At 46.4% G+C, this 22,517-nt stretch overlaps 1 protein-coding gene across 1 annotated transcript in view; it reads right to left on the bottom strand.

Moving 5' to 3' along the window:
* Pex23 (peroxin 23) overlaps nt 1-9,731 on the bottom strand; it is a 68,216-nt gene extending 58,485 nt beyond the window's left edge. The window contains exons 1-6 of the mRNA XM_070523966.1: nt 9,601-9,731; nt 7,307-7,586; nt 6,124-6,306; nt 4,877-4,999; nt 1,967-2,089; nt 772-952 (exon numbers count right to left, since the gene is read on the bottom strand). Of these exons, the coding sequence (XP_070380067.1) occupies nt 772-952; nt 1,967-2,089; nt 4,877-4,999; nt 6,124-6,306; nt 7,307-7,531 (835 nt within the window). The 5' untranslated portion in view covers nt 7,532-7,586; nt 9,601-9,731. The remainder of the gene's footprint in view (nt 1-771; nt 953-1,966; nt 2,090-4,876; nt 5,000-6,123; nt 6,307-7,306; nt 7,587-9,600) is intronic.
* Nucleotides 9,732-22,517: the final 12,786 nt, after the last annotated feature.

The following is a 22,517-nucleotide window of genomic DNA, read 5'->3' as shown; positions in this document are numbered from 1 at the left end:
AATTTTTTTTACAATACCTCAAATGCCCTATATATGGAGTTTCGCATGAAGGCTGGGCAAAAAGTAGATCGTGTTAAAAACAAAAACTGCATTTAAGAATGCACAGTGCAAGTCAGTGAAACATTGGCAGAAAAGGAACCCGCACCGTGCAAATCCCATTGAGACCTTTGGGCACAACAAACCCTTGGGGGGGAAAAAAATAGAGGGTTCTGTGCCGATTCCATGGTGGCAGTGTCATCACGAAGCACCTATCGGGTGGGGCACCCTCAGGTTGAAAACCTGCACCCCTTACCAGGCGTAGAGGTCTCGTAGTGTCCAAGCACCAGGCTAACAGTGCGCTTGTACCTATTTTACTAGTAGGTGCCCGACAAACAGCTCTAGCCTGCCTCCCAGAGCCACAGTGGATGCTCTGTACCATGGCTATTTTTGGGTGAAAACAAGGATGCCTGCCACTCCCGTGCCAGCTATTTCCCAACAAGTATATGCCCTACCAAGCATAGAGGACAAGCACCAACAGCCAACCAAGCAGTGAGCATGTGTCCTGTAATGCCTGTTTTTTTACATACACTTGTTCAGATGCATTGTCTCAGCTAGTATTGAAGCTGAACCAACCGGCTCTCAGCAAGAAGCTGCTGCGGCAAATGTTTATCCAGATGGGTGACCCGTAACCAGACACTGGCAACATTTATGACAATTTTTATGAGTGAGAACAGTAAGCCAGACCAAACATTTCAAGCAGAAGAGGGAAGTGATGTTAGATGTCAAACTCACCGATATAACTGTACCGTGATACACCGAGACGAACAAGTGCATTCCCATTCCAGGCCACCGCCCAAGTCAGGCCGGTGCGACCAACAGAGACTTGGCTGACCTCGGAGTTCTCAGGAACTGGCACCGGAATCCACGACGTGCCCTCAGGGCAGACTCGTGTGACATTCTCACGGAAAAACACCTGGAAACGCAAGTGCAAGGAAGTGAGCCCAGAAACGAAATTAATTCTGGGGTTTTACGAGCCAAAACCATGATTTGGTTATGAGGCACACCGTAGTGGAGGACCTTGAATTAATTTTGACCACCAGGGGGTTTTTAACACCCTAAAGCATGGGACACAGGCGTCCTTGCATTTCGCCCTCATCGAGATGAGGCTGCCGCGGCCGATATTTCATCCTGCAACCTCGTGCTTAGCAGCGCAACACCACAGCCGCTAAACCACCATGGCGGGTGAGCCGAGAATCACGCAGAAAGGCATCAAGCTTTCTTTTGTTCTCTTGTTTCTTCTTGTTCTTTTCTTCTTGTTCTATTGTTCTCTTTTGTTTCTTCAGTTCTCTTGGTGTCCTTAGGGGTGAAAGACAGACTGCCGCACAGTGGTAATTAAAGGGGTGCTAAATTACATTCAGTAAAATCGACTGCTCTCGCAGGCCTTTCTCCTACATCGAAACCAAGACAATACAACAACGCCCTGTTTTATAGATGCCTGCAGTGCATGTTTAAAACTCGGTTCCACTTCTCTCTTTCCACTACGGCCAGAGAGTAAGCGTATATTAGGTGAGTGAATGATTAGGTGAAATAAGTGAGCGAGCGTGTGAGTGACACGCTGGAGTGAGGAGGTGTTCAGACTGACTGTAGGTGAGTAAGTAATTGAGCGGAGTGTTTCATTGGATGGAGTGAGCAAGAAAGCCGCAATTGAGTGAGCATATGAATGGATTCTTTGGATTGTGTGATTGATTGATTGACTGATTGATTGATTGATCGAGTGCATAGGTGAGTGACAGATCAAGTGGAGTGGATGAGTGATAGGAATGACTGGGTGTACATATAGGCAACAGATTGAAGTGAGTAAGTGATTGAGTCAGCATACAGGTTAGCAATTGACTGAGTGGAGTAAGCAAGCAAGTCAGTCACGCTGTGTACGCTGAATAGGCATTTTCAGTCTGCTCAGGGACTGAATGATGAAATGAGTACTCACCCGGCCAATCACAGTGACGACCCAGACAGCAATGTGGTCAGGGTCACCACCGGGAACCTCCACGCCGCCAATGGACACATCCACCACGGGCTCGAGGACGGGATCTGAATGGATCCCTTCAATCTGCAGCGAATGCACGTTTTGAAAGCATTTCTTTTTTTTTCATCTTCAAACAATGCATTTCATATCAGGCATTTCCTCTTAAGAGGGAGCCTTACCTCAGGGCTAACTATGATTTACGTATTTCAAGCATGCGCGAAATGCAGAAATGCTTTCGTTAGATAACGAATTTGAGAACCATTAGAGAACCAATTTAAATGTTCAGAGTTCTTTACATTTAACAGAGAAAGCTGTATTCTACTGACTGCTGGAAGCGGAATCGTTATTTAGGGCCTCAAGTCTTTTTACAAAAATTGTCAAGAAATATTGAATATGTTAAAAAGAACATTACCACAAAGTTGACTATTTCTTAACTCTGCCCCCAAAAACAGACATCGCAGTCGTGTGAACTCCATCAGTTAGAACACCTGAAGCACACAAATGTTACAATGTCCAGCTGGCTTTTGTGGAAGGCCAACCAGTGGTATATTTCAGCGCAGTCTATAACACATACATTTTGTCAACTTTCAATGTCTCAACATATACACTTCAGAAAGAACTGTGACACTGCTTTCCTTTTTTATTGCCAAGTTACAGAGTTATAAACTTAATACTCTAGATTTCTGTCATTTCTTTCTTTTTACTTTCAGGATTTTTCTACAACATTGAAGGCCTAAATAAAATATCTGCTGCCTACAGTCAGTAAACCTTAACTCCCTTTTTTTAACGCAATAAACTGCATCAAAATCAGCATAGTAGATGATGAGCAAAACTATTTCTGTATTCCCATGTATTTAGACAGAAGCTACTGGACCAGAGGTCCCACTTAAAAGAATGGTAGTGTTACAACATGCTTATACCATCATGGGCCATAAGGAAAGTGACAACAAACTGACCACCTTATGGACAATTTACCAACTCTCAAGTTTCTTGAGCAGAAAAAAAGAAAAGCACCCTGTTGCTTATGTAAACACATGAACGAAGCTCAAACCCCATCAAAGTTCACTGTGTTAGTACTTAATCCCGGATATCAGCTCAATCTTGTGGCATTCAGAATGTACAGTCGAACCACAATATAATGAATGCAGGTATAACAAATTATCAGGTGTAACAAAATAAATTTCAAATAATTCTAGCCAATATCGACATGTAGTTAATATATGCTTATAAAGTATATTGGATATGACAGTAATAATTTCGTGTAAGACGTGACTTCGTTATACTAAGGCCCGAATGTACTTCACAGGTGTTCTTCCTTGTCAGTAATGATGTAGGAGTGTAACACAAACTAGAACCCTCATTTATTTATATTTTTTTTAAGCTGGTGCAACAAGAAGATGACTGATATCCGGAGTAGCTTCAATTTAAAGGTTGTCTATTTTTTTTTATTTTTTTCATTTATTGCTTCTGGTACAAGTTCGAAAAGATGGTGTGCCAGCAAACTTGGCTCACCATTTAAAGCGAATATTTAGTGAAACAAGCACATCTGTGCTAATTTATACCGGCACATCACAATGATGTTTAATCGTAGACACGGCGACATTTTAATGCAGAATAAATTTTCTGAGGCAAGAACCAGCAAACGTGCTCAGTAAAAGAAAAGGAAGCACCAAACAATCTCTTATCGCATCTTAGCAGAATGGCCAATTGGACTACGCAGCTATTCATAGCTGCGAGTGAACAGTTCAAGAAGGCAAACAGAAACAAAGATGAGATGAAGCCAGTGCTTGTCTTTGTCTTCAACCTTGTCTGCATTTCACACTGTTTACTTAATGACACTGTTATGGCCTTTAGGAGGGTGTGCTGTTGGGCTAATTGGTATATATTTTTAAAATCAAAAGAAGCACACAGAACGGGACAAGAATGTGAGACAAGCACAACAGCGTTCCTTGATGTCTCTGTAAAGGACACAGACATCCCTGAGCCGTTGCTTTTACAGGAAATCCAAGACAGCCACTGGCCTACAGACGAGGAAAGGTTCGTTGCTGGCTGAGGTTCGTTCAAGAGGTTCGAGGAATGCCACAACATTGTGTGTAAAGCCATTTCTGGAGAAAGCGAAGCTGTTAGCATGCAGGAGTTGCAGCAATGGCTCTCTGAGGAGTGGACGAAAATACGCAAGACATTTTCTCCGGCGAAAGTTTTCAGCACAGATGCGACCATGCTTTTATGGCAGATGTTGCCGAATAAGACGCTCGACCTCCGGGGCTGCGCTTGTCACAGCGGAAAAACGAGTGAAGTTCGGAATTGCAGAATCGTCGGAATCGCAGTTGTGACTGTTTGACAGCTCTGGAGAGCTGGTGCAGCTGACAATGTCACTCGAAGACATTGTGTCAGCGGTCTGGCTCTGTCACAAATCAGCTGTGTGACTGCTTTTTGTCGCTTTCGTTCTCCGCACTGGTGAGAACAGCATGCCTTGTGCACCTAATATGCAGATGCGCCACCACTTATATACATCAAGGGGTGCTCCTGACTGCGCGGCCAGGTTTCAATTTCATTTTTCTGCTTTTTTGGTTATCTGAAATTATTTTCGAATTTGTGGACAAATTATACGATCAGACGTGTGATAAAAGAGTCCCAGGAACATGAAATTGTCATCACCCTGCTATGGTAAAGAAATCGCTGGAGTTGCCCTTTAAGGAAACAGTCAACTTAGTGCACATCACTCCCATAGAACCAGCAGATTTCCATTGCATCTTTCACCTAGCAGAACACGGAACCCAAATTTTAAAGCACTCAGTGAGTCCGAAAATAAGCGGCTGAAAGACTCTGTGAGAAAACACAAGAGGACGATAGACTGGCAACAAGACTCGCCTCAGCCCAGCGGTCAGTGGCAACATAGCGGCGATATCGAATCCACTTGCGCCGCCGGACCAGTGAGTTCCAGTGCTTCTCGTGGGTGTAAGTGAATGGGAAATCCACAGAATAGGTCCAGCCCTGTAACAAGGCAAATTGAAAACGTCATTCTTCACACTTTTAACATCAACGAAGATGACTGGAGTTTACGTTGAGATGTGATGAAGCTCTAAGCACATTTTTAACATGAGGGCATTATTTGTAAAGGCGAAGTAAAAGAAATGTAGGAAAATTTTTTTCATTTTTTTACAGAAAGAACTTGGGGGCTAAAAAGGTTAACCATCGTGACATATAGCAATAGAGCCTTTGTTTCGGAAGTTACACACTTCATCCTTGTTTTATCTTCTGTCTTCAATTTTTTTTTAATGTGTGCTGGTCTGTTGAAAGCCTCACCAGGGGTGACAGGTATGCTGTCAACGTGCTGGAGGACTGTGCGAAACGAAAATTAATGCTAACAAAAGGCACGTCATTCCACTTATCGTCATCATCAGCAGCCTATATTATGTCCCCCGCAGGACTAACACATCTCCCAGTAATCTCCCACTATAACCCCTGTCCTGTGCCAGCAGACTCCATTCTATATTTGCAAATTTCCTCATTTCATCACGCCACCTAGTTCTGTCGTTCTCTAGTGCACTTCTCTTCTATTGGCACTCAATCTGTAACTCTATTATACCGATGGACATCTGTTCTACACCTTACGTGGCCTGCCCAACTCTTCTGCCTTGTTTATTCCAACGATAATATATTGGTTACATTGGCTCTATAATCCACACCACCAACTTCCTGTTCCTTATCCCATGCATTCCGTTGATCACATATTACAGCCAAGAAAAAGAAATGGGCATGGGCAGAGCATGTAATGAGGAGGAAAGATAACCGATGGTCATTAAGGGCTACTGACTGAATTCCAAGAGAAGGGAAGCATAGCAGGGGGTGGTGTAAAGTTAGGTGGGCGGATGAGATTAAGAAGTTTGCAGGGACAACATGGCCACAATAAGCAGATGACCGGGGTAGTTGGAGAAGCATGGGAGAGGCCTTTGCCCTGCAATGGGTGTAGCCAGGCTGATGATGATGATGACAGCCAAACGACAAGCACTGAAAGATAACCCCAAGAACGAGAGTCTGATAGTATGTGTCCCCGGTCGCCTACAGTAAAGAACTCGAATTCCCAGCCTGCAAAGACACGAGTCCCTGTTCTGCACCTCAGTTCCAAGCAGCTGGCCATCCATGTTGTCCTCGAGGTACCAGCGTCCCTCCCACTGCCATCCCGACGATGGCGGGTGGATGTTCTCCCTGTAACGGGCCACGAGTCCATCCCTGCTGCTCCAGGAAGGGCGGTCAGTGGGCAGCAGTCGGGCGCAGAAGCCATCTTTGGGGTTCCAGCGCTGCAGATGTATAATTGTAAAGCCATTACTGACTCCTTGGCACATTTACTCATTCAACCAAGTTAGTGATTTTCAGGCATGTTGGTACGGCATCACAAGAACGTTGGATGTAGTGCAACTAAAGACGGACACAAACAGCACCAAGGTATGCGTCCTGCTCGTTTTGAATGCTCTCATTCATTCATTCGTTTGTTCATTCATCAATTCTTTTCTAAGGTTTGATGTCTTGAAGCAACAATGTTTGGTAAGCAGCAGTTAGGCAGAGACCCATCCATGCAGTTCCGGTGCTGCAGGCATGGCTGTAAAGTCACAAATAATTGACTGGCTAATTGGGTCACTAACTGATTGAATAAATATTTGATTGACTAGCTATAACTACATCACAGCACAAATATGAGGACAAGAAAGAAAAATGGGACAGACAAGCCTGTTTGCCTTTCAAGTCACTCTAGAAGTTCCACTGCTGTTACTAGCTTGAATTATTACCAACTTATCTGTTTGTCAGTTCTCTAGATTTACTAACTGATTGATTAATTAGCTGATTACCCGCCACAGTGGCTATTGTGTTCTACTGCCGAGCAAAAGGTCATAGGTTCGATTCCTAGTTGTGGTAGTCACATTCCAAAGGGGGCCGAATGCAAAAATGCCTGTGTACTTAGATTTAAGCTGACGTTACAGAAACCTACATGGCCACAATCAATCCATACCCTCACCATGGCATTTCTCATAGCCCATGTATTGCTTTGGAGCTTAAAGCCAAATAGTTCGAATTTTGATATTGACCAACAAATAAATCAATATCTGACTGTTTGGATGGTCGAGTTCAAAGGAACACTAAAGAAATAAAAATGAAAGAAAAACTTTCTTTCAGTACTTCTCTAATGGCCCGAAGCAGCAATGCAGTGAAGTATGAGAGAGGCTGTAGTACCCTGAAGGGTACCGCTCACTACAATGCTCATTTTTACCACTCTCCCTAAGGAGAAGTGAACAGGTAACTAACCTGGTTCTCGTATGTTACTTCAGCGACTCTAATGGGCACATCACTCTGGGGCAAGTACATGTACACCTGGTGGCCACTGCCAATCCCCCAGGCACAGCTGGGCAGCGCCGACACCCGCTTGAGGTCGACGCCAGAGTAGGGCAGCTCCTGCCACCGGGACCCAGCGGTGGACAGCGTGTGCACCCGCCCCGTGCTGTCCACCGCCCACAGGTTTGTGGCTGGCATGACGTCGGGGATTCAAAAGTACATCCAGCCGATCAGGTGGCGTCCATGCTGGGCACTGCAGCAATGCCAAGTGAGAGCAAAGCGTGTAGCAGAACTGAAAGTTGGGCAAACTGGCATAGATGGCTTGCACATGGCGTCATGGAAGCAGCTTTCTCACTGTGCTAGTATTGAAACAGGGTGCCCGCGATGACGTCAGCGCACCATGTCATCACGTATACGTTGTTTTGCTTTTTAGTGGTGACTGTTATTTGCTGGAATATCACTGTTACTGATTTGCCGCTCGGTGCACGATGAGCCTGTTTTGCTGTCAGGTTTCTTCTTCACGCAGCTTCTCGACATGCTAGCACCCACAATGATGTCAATGCAAACCATCCAACATGTAAGTCAAATGATCAGGTAATTGACAAAAAATGCTGCCTATTAGCTAAACTTAACGCTTTTATTCTCACTGAGCTCTGGTGTTCACCTGATCTCGCCTGTCTTGTTAACACTAATGATGCAGTTTGTGAATCCAAAACAAAAATGTGCAAAATTTTGTGCATTAGCTAGGCTATTTACAACACGAACACGTACCCATCCAAGGCTGTGAGTAATCTCAACATGCGATTTCACAAATGACAATTACAGGAGATGCAATATATGAGGTAAGGGGGCAGCTTATGACTGTTAATGCCATTCGTGCTAGTTGATTATTCTTTAATATTTACTTTCTTTTTCAGTAAGCACAAAAATGTTCGGCAAGCAACAGAGGTGTATGGACAGATCGATTGCAACGGGTTTGCTTTTGTTGCGCCAACAAAATAAACGACAGCCTATAGTTTTTACCCGCACAGTCAGAATTCGCCAGTACCTATAATTTGCGATATGTAAGCAGCTGTCAATCAAAACGGCAAACGTGGCATTCAGTGGGAAAATTACTGCTAATAAATGCACATTTGTGATGTGGAACTCTCAAGAGAAAACACGCTGGTAACATTTTCGACTGCGAGCCGAGCTGACGCAGGCGATGGACATATGACTCATTCGACGGGAAATAAGCAATGAATACTTCAGCCGAGTAGAACATGAATGACACCTTGCTTTATGCGTATGTGGCCCTGTGAAATCCTACCCATATGAACTTGTAGACTAGAACTTGACCTTTAAACTTTAAATTTACTTTACTTTCGGTACATATAGGCCCTCGAAAAGATTTACCTCGCGAACATAAACTCTCCGATCTTCGAAGGCATTGTCAGTTATACGCGTAACTACCACCGCTTAAAAATCTGGCCGCCTCGTCTCTTTTCAGAGATGTCATATTACAAACAGTGCACGGACGAGGTACGTGGCAAGTGAATTCTTCGTCTCAAACAGTGCGCAGGCATCGCTACGCAATAACTTCAACCTCAACGAAACATCACTCAACTACGACGTGACTGAAGATACTACAAAGATAACTCGATCGACCCCTCGAATAACATGCAAGAAAGGGCACATCTCTCTGAGAACCCGTACTCATCTAGGAAAGTGGTTACTGCAACGGGCCACAGCAGAGCCAACTAAGTAGCTTTGACTTCGGAAACACGATCTTGTATGGGTCAAAAGAGAGCTTTTAAACGAAACGTTCAGTGGTACGCCTTCCACATATGTACGATCGCCCTATCCCCCCGATAAGACAGCTGTCAGAAACCCCCTGGGTTCGTTGTCGCGTCGTAAGGCGATGACAGACACATGCGGACACATGATGCAATGAAAATCGTGCCACGGCCACGAAAGGTGAACTGTGATCGACAAGAGCAGTAATGGCATTTAATAGCGATACACCACCGCGGTGAATCGCGAGCCATAGTCAAACACGTGAGATCGCGAGGTTAACGGCACTCGCTGAACCCAAGTCGCCGTGGATCTTGGAAAGTTCGCCTCGGAAGAAAATTGCACGCGATTATCAAACAAACCCAGCAAGGGCGCGAAGGGGCTCGAGCACGGCCTGAACAAAGCCGGTAGCGATCGTGCACACGGTTCGGAACGTGATCTGAAAGCCACTGCTCGTGTAAAAAACACGTGTAGTCGTGCGAAGCGAAACTCACCGATGAAGTACGGCTCGAGGAAAGTTTCTGAAACACGACGAACAGCTGCTTTGCCTGCAGTGACTCCAAACACCAAAACTAAACTAAAGCCTGCGGCCAAGCGAGTTGATAGCGGTGGCGCTGAAATCGCCTCGAAAAAGACGGGCGCAAGCAAGCTTTCTAGTCAACTACAGTCCAATGATTTTGCATTCCAATGCAATGCATTCAAGTTACAAATTATAAATCCCTAAAGTAAGCGTGCAAAGCTTCCTTTGATTAGACAAACAAAATTTTAATCAGAACTGCTACAACCTTTTCGGTTTCGGTTTTCGCGGATGGAGCCGTTTCTGCGCTGAGTAGTGCAGTTGTCACTCAAAGACTGCGAGGTAATTCGCGCGCTCTTGCTCTCCTAGCCACAACGCTAAAGAACTGTTGAATAACTTGCCTTGGCGAAGTAACCCAAAAAATTCGTTATACGCAGCGGACAAAGAGGCGGAAATAAAGGTTGTGAAACTCCAAGAACTGAATGAACGTCAACGGACCGTGCATTTCATACTCTTTCTTTTGAACGCAAGTGTAACTGGCCAGCTCTTCAAATCGGCGGTGTTTGTCTCAGGCCGCAAAGCAAACGAACGGGGAAGGCGCCTCGAGGTGAAAGCCGAGGAAAGCTTTATATATGAAGATAAAGAGAGAAAACAGCCTTCACAACGTTGCCGCCATCTTCCTTATTGTCTTGTCGCTGTCGCACACACATTGGTGTCCCCATAAACAATTACTCGCCCCCACGCAAACTCGTCTGTCCATGTGATAACGCTATCCTAGCGCTCAATTATGACTGAGTGATCGCTCAATAAACTGATTTCCGGAAATGTGCTCTCTGATAAGGTGCTGTAGGTAGAGCACAAAGGCAAAACCCTTTTCTCTGCAATCAACTCTCGCTTGCTCCTTAGAAACTTTTAATTTATGCACATTATCAGCCTGACACAAACGCGCCCAAATGCTAGGTGGAGCGGCCCAAGCACACTAAGAAGCGGGTGGCTGTCCGTGCCGATATTTCCCTACAATTAATAAGATGCCGTGACTGGCAACTTTCTAAGGCTCACATTCATAATCAGCATGCTTGCATCATCATCATCATCCTGCTTTATGTCCACTGCAGGACGAAGGTCTCTCCCTGCGACCTCCAATTACCCCTGTCCTGCGCCAACCGATTTCAACTAGCGTCCGCGAATTTTCTAACTTCATCGTTCCACCTAGTCTTCTGCCGTCTTCGACTGCGTTTCCCTTCTCTTGGTATCCATTCTGTAACCCTGATGGTCCAACGGTTATCTCACCGGTGCATTACATGACCTGCCCGGCTCCATTTTTTTCTTTTGATGTCAATACGTCTATACCCGTTTGCTCTCTGATCCAAACCGCTCTCTTTCTGTCTCTTAACGTTGTGCCTAGCAATCTTCGTTCCATCGCGCTTTGCGCGGTCCTTCACTTGTTCTCAAGCTTCTTTGTCAGTCTCGAAGTCTCTGCCCCATATGTCAGCAATGGCAGAATGCACTGATTGTACACCCTCCTTTTCAATGATAATGGTAAGCTTCCTGTCAGGAGCTTTACATACTTTAATGCATTAGTATGCAAATATTAGCTTTCATAAAAAGCACTTCTGAAATTTAAGTACTCCCTTATAGATCTCTTACTCCAGCCTCCACCCTTGCCACGACTGGGTAACCACAGCCCTTTCCCGTGCCGCTATTAAAAAAGTGAAGTGCAGAAGAAGATCACGTGCTCGCGGAGAACTTTCGTAGCTTTTCAGTCTCTTCGAAGATCTTGGAAAGTAAAACGTTCTCTTGGAAGGTGCGCCGTTGCGAGCGATGATGAAAAATCGATGTTCCAATAAAAACAAAGCGAGCTCGTTTTCAGGATGCCATCACGGACTTGACCGATAGATGGCTTTGCCTGCGCTAAGTGCCATGACTTTCAATGTGCCTTTCTATGCAATGAGATCTTGAAAATCCATCTCGAAGGGCTCCGTCCAAGGGCCCTGTTTGGGGATAAATGAGTTATTTACGTTTCCCAAGCTTTCAGCTTCCGATTCAGCTTCAAACCGAAGTCCATTATGGCTTGAAAGATTTTAGCCATGGTCATCTATAGGAAACCGCTCTTTAATCCCACCATGGGCTCGGGTCGTGCTACGAGCATAACGGTATAAAACGTAAGAGAAATGTCGAGGCCGGAGATCCTCAGAGGCTCAGACCGAGGCCGCAGACATCATCACACCTAATGACTACTAAGTGGGATTCACGGAAGCAGCACACGTCCTTGAGGTGTACAGAGTTGGGTGTTCAACTAACATTGATCAGCGTGGAATATCGAATGGAATTCCGGATGCCTTTGTTTATGTTTCGATTTCTTTGTCGCCACTGTCCTTCCCGAATCTCTGCCTATATGTCCGGATGACTAGAATGTCTCGTCTAAGGGGTACATATCTTCATCGAGCCGTTAAACAGTCCTTTAGTCGATGCACCCGACATGACCCTGATGTCGAACAAGCCGATTCACATTCTGACAAAAAACACACAAGAATAAAATGCAGCAAAATAAAAAAATGCTGTAGCTTGGAGCGCGCACAGCACTTGGAACACTGACGACGACAGCGACAACCTTTACACTTTTGCAAAATACTTCACATTCGCAAGTACACATTGCCCTTGCATATACTGTACCGGTGCGCTATCTGGACAACAACGTCAAGCTGCACTACCTCTCAAAATATCATAGTTCAAAAGAGTTGTCCCAACGAGAGGCCTTTTGCGGAACAGATGTATCGCTGTTCGCCCAACCTTGTCTATCCACTCCGCGGACGAATGTCAAAAAGAAATGTATTTGCTATTTCTCGCCCTCCCCCTCCTACGGCCTTTCCGTCCTCACCCCTTTTCCTACGCCAGAGTAACATGTAAGCGCATAGATGCACGCCGGCATAAATGTCTACACATCAATAAAAGGCTGTATTTTCCTCTGTCTCTCTCCAGTTGCAATTTCTATGCGCTGTCTTGATTTCTGACCTTGTTCTTTTCCCTGTATGTTATTGCGCATTGTTTCCATGTCTCAATTATCTTCATACATAAAAAGATCTAGTATTCCTCGTCGAATGGCCATCATCAACTTCCATTAAAAAGTTCGAGTCATTGTTGGTCTCTGAATCTAATTCATCCCAAGGACTGAATCCAGCGACACTGACTAGTTGACAAGTGGTAAGGTAAAGTAAAACGTTATACTAAATATCTTATGGTAGGAAAATTCTTGAGAAAAAAAAATAATACGAGGTGCTAAACGGAAATTAATAATCAGAGCTTGCAGGAGCGCTGAGAACTACGCAGTTGGACAATGGCGTGTTCTCTAAAGCTCACGGAACATTTCATCAACAACTGTTGTGGGAGGTCATCGTGTAATAGCGTTGCTTTGTCAAGCTGGTATAACCGGGAGTTTTTGAGTTGACTTTCTTGACCACTGCCTCCGATGGCGTTCTGAATATAAAAGAAAGCAAAATGAAGCCTACTTTGCCAGTTGGTTAATTTCAGGTCCTAAAGCCACCTTGAACTTGCCAGGAGACAAACGATTGTATCACAGTAGGTCTAAAAAAAAAAAAAAAACATGGCATCCGAAATCGTTACGCACGCGACGAAACGGCGCCATGTTGGAAGCACTTAAAACATTTGCAAAACTTCGTCGCAACGTGAATACCACGAGAGCTTCATAGAAATAGTAAGCTTTGAATATCTCTTTCCGACTTGCTGTATTTACAAGAGCTAACCGCAGCAAAACTGCGAGTCGTACGCGTAAGAACTTTCCCTTACGTCACAGGCTGCATTCTTATTTCAAGCCAGCAAGCTTACCAAATGAGTCGCTGAGAATCGCGGCTTTTCTCCACTGACGTGGTAACAAAGCCGCATGCCTACATTTGTAACAGGAAAGGCAACCAAATGATGAAACGTAAGCGACACGGTATGGACACGCCGTACATCGTTATGGAACAATACATCATGGCAAGTCTCGGTGCAAATTTCATTTCATTTTGTTATTTTCTTGCGAAATCGAGAGAAGGTTGGACAGTCAAGGGAAGAAGCCTGACAGAGGTCCGAACACCTTGGCCAACAGTTCGCACAGCACTGCAAGATATATGCAAAATAACACATAAGTAATGAAAACAGTAGAAAAGCAGTTTAATAGATTGTAGAGCACCTAACCTCGCGTGCAAACACACATGTACAGACACAGTATTGCATAGACAACCTGGGACAACAGAAATGAAGAAGCAATTCGGAAGCAAGATCACAACGGTCGCTAAGTAGCTTATATCAAGAAGACGCTAAGCACGCGAGTTAAGATCGCAAGTGTGTGGCCGTCACTACTGTTGTACCATAATACGTGCCTACTATTGTGCCTATTGTGTCTGCATGGTGTGCCTTGAAGCATCAGAGCCAGCAATGGTACGTGCCTATCATCGAGGCGACGTGAGCTCCCACTTCTCCGCGACGAATCAAGAATTCGACGCGGGTGACCTCAGCACCCGCCCCGCCTGGTTCCTGCCGACGAGGAGTTGCCAAATGGATTTAACCGGCCCACTGTGAACACAGAGAGTCGCCTCCAGCCGCCCAGTCGGTCTGATGCGCTCTTCACGTGCGCTATCATACACTACCTGTAAATATTGTATAATGTTTTTCGTTTCTTCTTCGCCTGCGGAAAGAGTCCGTCTCTCCCCCCCCAGAAGTCACAACACTACTCACCTGCAAAAACCTAGAATAAATAACACTGCTGCTTCGACTACCATGAAATAGCGGAAGTTGTGCCCGGCGCTCGTTCCTCACTGGCAGGAGGCCAGAAGCTGTTGCGCAATTCGTAAAAAAAAAACTTAATTCAGACGAGTGTACTGCTTTGTCGGAAATGTACGCAAGCACGCACACAAATGCCCACACACATAAAAAAAAGAAGGGTTATTTCGACGGGTTATAAAAGCAAAGGAAGCGGCCACACCATCTAGCACACTACGAGCGTTGCCTGTTCGCAGCTATGACAACACACAGCAGAGCGATTAAGTAGTTGTTTTCCAGTGCGTACTGACGATTATGCTTTCTCCAGCACGAACACAGGAGCTTTCTTTGGTGTATCGAACTTTCTAGAAGGAACACAGCGACCAACGATGTGTTAAGTGCAGGGTTTCGAGTGGCATAAAGGACGGGCCAGTCGAAACGAAAACAAGAAGGCGTCTTCATCGTAGGATGACTTCATCTCTTTCGCTTGTTTTCGTAAAAAAAAAAAAAGGGGGGGGGGGCGGGGGAATTGAATCGCCATCCCGACCCTACGGAAGTGGATAGCCAGCGAAGCTGTTAGAAAACCACTCAAATGCTGTCGATGGGGGTACGAAGTGTTTTAGTGTTCTGCCTTGTCCTAGCACGACACCGCTGTTGAGCATTAAGATCTTGCACTCTTTGACGCTCGTCGCATTCACGCTGCTCTTCGGGAGTCTTTGCGTGGTCTACCCGTAGCGGTCTTGCAATGAACTGAATGGGTTGCAAGGCGGGTCTCCCTTTTGTATATGAAGTTTGGTGACGTCACTCACTGATTTGTATGCTGCTGTTGCCCCCTTTCCCACCGGAGCAGCGTATGCAACCGTAATCTTTACCGGGAAACACACGCGGGAAGAAGGAACGTGCCTTGTATTGTTCACAGGCGCCTTATCACCCATCATGCGGTTTCGACGCTTCTTTTGTGATTTTCTTTATTGAAATGAATACTGAGTCGTGTGTTGTATGTCTGATTCCAAAGAAGATATGCATGTTTTTCGTTTTATTTTTATTTTTTTCTGACAGACGCGAAATATCCCGACCAACTAGAGGCTAACAGCTTCGCTGTAGAAAGAAACACCAATCCAGTGGAAATATTATTTCACCAACGAAACCGCGCCCGATGTCGCCACCGAACATCTACTTCTACCGCGTCTTCGCGCCAAAATCACGTTTTCCCGCATAAACGAAAACGCGCGGAGTCCGCCTTCTCCCGCCAATATACCGACGCAGCCGTCGGGGTCAACGAACGAGTTCAAGGACACACGCAACATCGTCGCAAGCAGCGCCTTCCTCTATCACGTGTCTTCGTCCGGCTAGCTAGCGAACCGGCAAATCTCGTGACCCAATTTAACCAATAAGACAACACATGCACACGGCACCTAAGAGCTAGGCCGATGACCTGCCGCGGACCCAGTGCTCGCAGTCGCGGTAGCGTCGAAGACGGCGGAACCCCCCCCCCCCCCCCCCTCCCTCCCTACCTCCTCCGTGTGTGACTATGGTCTTTTAAGCGGGAATCGTAATGCATTTGCTACGCAGCTGTTGCATCATGTTCTGCGGTCGTGGACCAGTTGGACATTTCGACGAGACAGGCTGCTTGCTGTTCTTCGGCAGCTCACGTATCGATGTGCCGCAAAACTCTGGGTTCCTTGTGGTGTTCGTTGACGAAACTTTGAGGGTATACGTTGTGCGGACAGCTGAGGACGGCTGCCCGGGGGAAGGAGGTACGCGGTTCGCCTCTACAAACATTAAAGAACGCACAGCAGGGCTTCCAAACGTGAGTACATTTGAAGCTAATATGTATACATCGCTCTATTGATTGCCTCTTCGAGTTATACAGTGCGTATTTGTGAGAATGTAAAAAAAAAGTTTTGTGCCTTTGTCGATCTCTCACTATTCGCGCCCAGTTAGTTGTTAGGCCTTCACGTATACAGGAAGTTGGTGTTGTAGCGGTTTTCGTGATTTTGCGCGACCTCGGCGAACATAAAAGAGTAAGAGCTTGCTGATTTGTTAAACTGACGCTTTACGCCGGACCCGTTGTGCTCGCGAGCTCCATCGCGAAACGGGAAGGGAGAGGCAGGAGTTCCGGAATCGTTCGCCTCGCCGCCATTTTTCGCTGGCTTCTTGGGGAGGGAGGGTGCCATACTGCCGTCTGCTGCCAAAGGATGTTCTGGAGCAGCTTTTCCTCTTCTGCAGCCTTCCTGCCTCTTTTCAAATGTTTATTTACTCCGTGTTAGGCGAGAGTTATTTATTTATTTATTTATTTATTTATTTATTTATTTTGTTTATTTGACATGCACCAGAAGTGCAGGAAATACCGGAATGGTGAGCTCGTCTGTGTTTTAGAACCGCGCTTTTCGTTGTGCGTTTATCAGCGATAATTTTCATACTGGGCCTGCCTCTCGCCAGATTTTTTTGCTGACATCTCTTGTGCATACATTGCGCTTAACGACTATTCCAGCAATCGCTGCCACATTGGTCAGAGATAGCTTAGATATTGGGTATGCTTCTATCGTTATATATTACATAGCGAAATGCGCTGGCGTATGTTGTCCGTAACATGGCGATCTTACAAGTTGTACTTTCTTTCGCCACAGTACGTAGATGTTGAAGCCGCACGTACTCACTTAGTTTTGAACTGCACTGCGAGGACATGCATCTTCATTATTATAGGCTCGGGATAAAGGCTGCGGTAGTGAGCGGCTTTTTCGATAAGTTTGCTGACTTGAAAAGAAAAATATAATAATAATAATAATCCGTGCAACCTTCCCGCGCAAGCACAGACGTTGATACCTTATGCACTTTCCGTTAAACGTTCATTAACTTCGTAGTACATTGTCTTCTGCGATGCCTCAGTGCTTTGAGTGCATGGTCACACTAACAGCTTTGATAGATTTTGGGTTGCAATTTGCGAGGCATTTGCCGTGACGGCTGAGTATGGCGTTCTTCTGCTCAAGTCCCGGGTTTTGACTCCGTGCCACTGTATTCCGATTGAAGTGGAAAGCGGGAAGGCTCGTGTACCGTGCTTTTAGTGAACAATAAATAAGCTCGACTGCTCGAAATTTGTCCGGAACTTATCACACCTGAACGCAATAACTCTCTCGGTGGCGTTTTTCCATTTTTTTTTCTGCAGAATTTTTTTTTATCAGCATGCCTTTTCGACGTGTTCACATGAGCTGTCGATGTTTCATTAAGGAGGGGTGTGCTTTGATGTCGGCAATAAATTTCCTTGATGACCATGTTCCCTTATTGATCAGTTCGGTTAATTGAATAATCCGTCAGTATAAGCCCTGAAACAACCCTTTTAAATTAGAGTGATACTGTACTACGTGTTGATTGAAACTCTGCGTGATTTTTTTATTTTTTATATAGTTATCCCGTGTGGGTACTGTTTTCATGTTAAGACCCGGCTTGTCATGTCCTGGCGATGCTTTTGCCGACTTGATGTGACACTGTTTTGTGTAATTGACGTCGACTCGCCAATTATGATTTTTTTTAAATCCTTCAACTTCTGTTGTTTGTTGCCTCTTGTTTTGTGCCTATAACCACATCATCTACAGAAAGTTCCATTCTGATGCTGCGTTTTCCACGTCTCGTATTTCCCACGCGTGTTCGTTAAATTCTAGGGCTTTTACGTATACCGAAATCGTATGAAAATATGAGGCACGTGGGCCTTTGTGCTGGACTCCGAATTGATCTCGGCCACCTGTTTTTTTTTTTAACGTGCAACGGATGCTGTTAGGGTTGGCGTCTGATACCACGTGGTGACAGTAATTTCGGCCAACATTCTACCAGCATTCGTCGAAAGGAGGGTTGACTTCTCCTGCGATGGTTAAACGTCAGGCACCTTGCGCACAAAGGGCCTTCTACCAGGATTCGTCGAAAGGAGGGTTGACTTCTCCTACGAGGGTTAACGTCAGGCACCTTGCGTACAAAGGGCCTTCTACCAGGATTCGTCGAAATGAGGGTTGACTTCTCCTTTCCTTGCTCGGTAATGCAGGAGGAGGGGCCCTCTCTCTGTGCCTGTCACGTGTCATCGACGGAAGGGAGATCCCGCCCACACTTGTAGAGAGCCTATTTAAGGGGCTCCGAAATGTACTTTTAGATACTTCATGCTTTTCTTATTTTCTTTCATCTACCTTTGAATAAACCGCGCAAGTTTCGCACTAGCAAATCGTCTCGCCCTTGCTCGGTCGCCGTGGTCTACCGGATGCCTGCAGCCCGCCGACAACGCCACGCTACCCAATAAGTAATGTCGGTCGAGCTTCGATAGGCAAGCGCCGCTACTTCTCGGCAGCAGTACGGTACGCTACCCTGGAGTACGCAACAATGCACGATACATGGGCGTTTTTGCTCGCGTTTTCAGTGGCTCGATCTCACGCGTGCAAGGGAGAAAGGCGGGGAGGAAGCGCACCGTCTGCGAACGCGCGCAATGCACTGGAGCCGCGGGGGGAGGGGGAAGGTTCGTTCTACTACTACAGCAGCGGCTGCGTGGTCTCTATCTTGAAAGCGATCTGCGATGAGTACAGAGTCTAGGTGCGCCGAGGGCTGATAGCTTCGTGCGCGCTGTGTTCTCGCCGCTCGGTTGAAGCGAGAGGCAGCACGGAGGCCACTTCGCTCGCTGCTGCTGCCGCTATTCCTCCCGCAGCGTTCTTTCAGCGAGCGTCCGCGCTCATCGAGTGAGAGATGTTTGTGTTTGCCCGCGTGCGCGTGACGCCATGCTTGTTAGTTTATGTAGTAACCGAATGTTGGCGAGTTTATACTGCCGATAAAACTACTATATCATTAATTCGTGTAGCTGTCTACGAATTCGCTATGGCAGTCGATGCTTCGCCTTGCGGGCGAAACTGCGGCTTTTTTTTAGAGCGCAGCTCTTTGGCGTCCGTTCCTGGGTTTCGCGTCGTCGTCGGCGTTGTCGTCGGCCTCGTAACCAGCTCCGCCCCCCTTTCATCCCCCCAGCGCTAGCAGCGACCGTCTGATACCGCTGGATGCCGCTGACGCCGCTAGAGAGTCAAGATAACGTGACTGCATAGAACACCGTCGCCGCCATGCAGAAATAGGAGGAAAGGGTCCCCCCCCCTCTTCTTGTGTGGCGGATAGGGTGCTCTTCAGTTGCCGACGCGCCGGTTATTTCACGTAGGCCCCGGCACGTCGACGAATACGTGACCACCTTCCCACGGCTAGACCTGGTTCTTAGCGCTGCGGAAGCGAGGGTATCATATTGTTTGTGTCGGCATCGGCGGCGTTGTCCCTGGAACCAACTCCGCAGCTGGGGTTGACTCACTATCGGCGTCAGCGGCATCAGTCAGTCGCTGCTATCTCTTCCCTCCTCCCTTTATCGTGTTGTCCGCTTGCTGCGCGCGCTTCTGCCCCCATCGTTTGCCGCTGGGTGTACACGCCGCCCCCCTCTTCCTGCGAGTCTCCGGTTGTCAAAGCGCCGGCTCGAACTTAATTCCTTTCTTCGCTCCTCCTCCAATGCAACCCCTGTGCGGTGGCAATCAGAGAGCCAGATCGGTGGCGGCGGATCTGTATATGTGCACCGCCCGAGCCGAAATTGCCGCTGCCGTTCGCCACTGCGAAATTATCTGCCAGTTCTTTCTGAGCCATGAGCGAGACGACCGATGGAAGTCCTCCGTCTGCTGCTGCTGCTGCTGCTGCTGCTAAACGAGCTGCCAGAGCAGAGGCCCAGCGCCGTCGCCGTCAGAATCCAGAGGTGCGTGCCGCCGAAGCAGAAGCTTACCGTCGCCGCCGTCGAGATGATCCAGGAGTACGCGTCGCCGAAGCAGAGGCTAAGCGCCGCCGCCGAGAAGACCCTGCCCTTCGCGCCGCCGAAGCGGAGGCTCATCGCCGCCGTCGAGAGCAACCAGGGCTGAAGCAGAAGCTCATCGCCGCCGCCGAGAAGACCCTGCAGTTCGCGCCGCCGTAGCGGAGGCTCATCGCCGCCGTCGAGAGCAACTGATAGCGCATACATGTGTTGCTCGATTTCTTTGCCTCAATCTATCGAAAAGGTGAAACAGCTTATTTGCTGCGCTCAAATTTCGCATTAGGAAGTAACGTAATCGTCGGTAATTTTTTTTAATAACCTGCACACATTTGCCTGCAGTTGTGCTGTTTCTGTTTGTTGTATGAGGCGATAGGGAATTGCTTTTTCTGTGCGCAACCTTTTACGTTTCAGAGGGACCAGATGCCCCTGGAAATTGACTTGAAAACGCGAAACCAAGAAGCCCGATTTTTGTTAACCATAACAATATAGAGCCAACAGATAAGAAAAACAAAAGCCCAGCGTATGAAAAATTGTCTTTTTTTCTGGCTCTTTGCAGAGACAAACAATTTTCAATTGCATGTGGAGAATCGGCTTTTGTTACATGCAATATTGCTACCGCATAGAAATGTATGCTTCAAAATATTTGTCTTGATGTCTTGAAAAAGCTAAGTTTTTTAGACAACCTGTGCTTTTGCCACTGATGGCAGGTTGCTGCTACCTATTATGTACTAGAACTGACAGTCTATTGAAAAAGCTATCAAAGGTCTTCTTTACTTATAGACATTTGAGGCGTTCTGTGAAAACTTCGAGGCATATTTTACTTGGCTGTAGTTTACCACACCGTATTACAATAACTTTCTGCTGTTATGAATATTTTGGAGCCTTTTTTTACTTATTCCTGCATTTCCGTTCTGCTGTGTTCGTGAACGAGTGTGTTCATTTTTACATGTCGGTAATTTGTCCCCGCCCTATGGGCGGGAACGAATTGCGTCACTATTGCGTCACAACTGCGTCACGATTACGTTAGGCCTACAATCAGCACCTGTGCCGTCCCTGGCGTGGATCCAGGTCGTTTTCCAATGGGGAGAGACCTACTTGGAGATTGTGATTATTGATGATGATGATTACAATGATAGTGATGATTGATTATGATCTCCGCTTTTTCCCGCAACTTCCACTTAACTCGCTGCTCACTAGCATCCAAGAATGCGTCCAAACTTTTGTGTGGATTGTCTTTAAAGTTACCGCTGACCTTCCTGCGAGAGATTTTTGACACTGCTACCGTTTTACCTCAGGTAAACGCACGCCAAGCGACACGGGAAGGCTCATATTCAGAAGGAGGGAGTATGCATCGGGTAGTGTATTGTTCCCATTCGTAGGGACTTATTTCTAGTCAAACTTGACAGAGAACTACAGCGGCGCCTTGAAGACAGTAACGTATTAAAAATCCAGGTATATTGACGATTATCTGGTTATAACTGACTGCGACGAAGATTATTTGGATTCTGAGATTGCTAACCTATAAACGCATATCAAACAAAGCTTGCTGCCACTGGTTATAGTAACGCACGAATTGCCAGCTTCGGATAGCTGTGCGTGGTTCTCAGAAATTGTCTTTCATTTCCTGCGAGATCGCACGTCTTGAAAATGCGCACCTCGAGGACAGAATTCACCCCTCTACCCGACAAGTTGACAAGTTAGCGCACTCGAAACACGTAAAACGAAGTGTCGTCAGGTTGTGTTTTGATAATTCTTTGAAGAAGTCCTGCTGCCGCTCCGTTACTGACAGTTTGTCTTGCCCAGTTTGATTGCTTCTTGCATGCAAGTCACCATTCGCACATCGAAGTGCCTGTAACCGAAATTTTGCTGGAACAGTCGCTTTCACGCGATGAGCTTGCTAAAGCTCTGAACATTCTCTAGAATAGCAGCTTGGGCTTGTTGGTTTTCCATGCTGGTGTTAACAGCGCAAAACCTAGACGGGATACGAGAGGAGCGGACGACACCACCAGCTCTGAACATTCTTATGGGGCTGAAGTACTAAAGCGCCAAACAGACGACACAAGAAGAGGCACGTCTGTCTTGTGTCGTCTGTTTGGCGTTTTAGTACTTCAGTAACATGCGCCAACTAGCCTAACAAAAAGTTCTGCTGGAATTCTTATGGGGTCCGAGAACAAAATTTCCTCACTTGGCCCTTACTTGCACAATTTCGCACGGCCGGAAGAAGTTAGCAGTACACTCGCAAGCATAACAAAAAGACTTTTCTGCCTCATACGAATTGTCTATGCTTCGCAGTATGACCAAATCTTGCTGTAGCAATAGGCAAGGGTGCAATAGACAGC

The sequence above is a fragment of the Dermacentor albipictus genome, chromosome 8 (genome assembly GCF_038994185.2).
Source record: "Dermacentor albipictus isolate Rhodes 1998 colony chromosome 8, USDA_Dalb.pri_finalv2, whole genome shotgun sequence".
Classification (NCBI taxonomy): domain Eukaryota; kingdom Metazoa; phylum Arthropoda; class Arachnida; order Ixodida; family Ixodidae; genus Dermacentor; species Dermacentor albipictus.
This window is presented reverse-complemented; position numbering and strand designations above follow the sequence as displayed.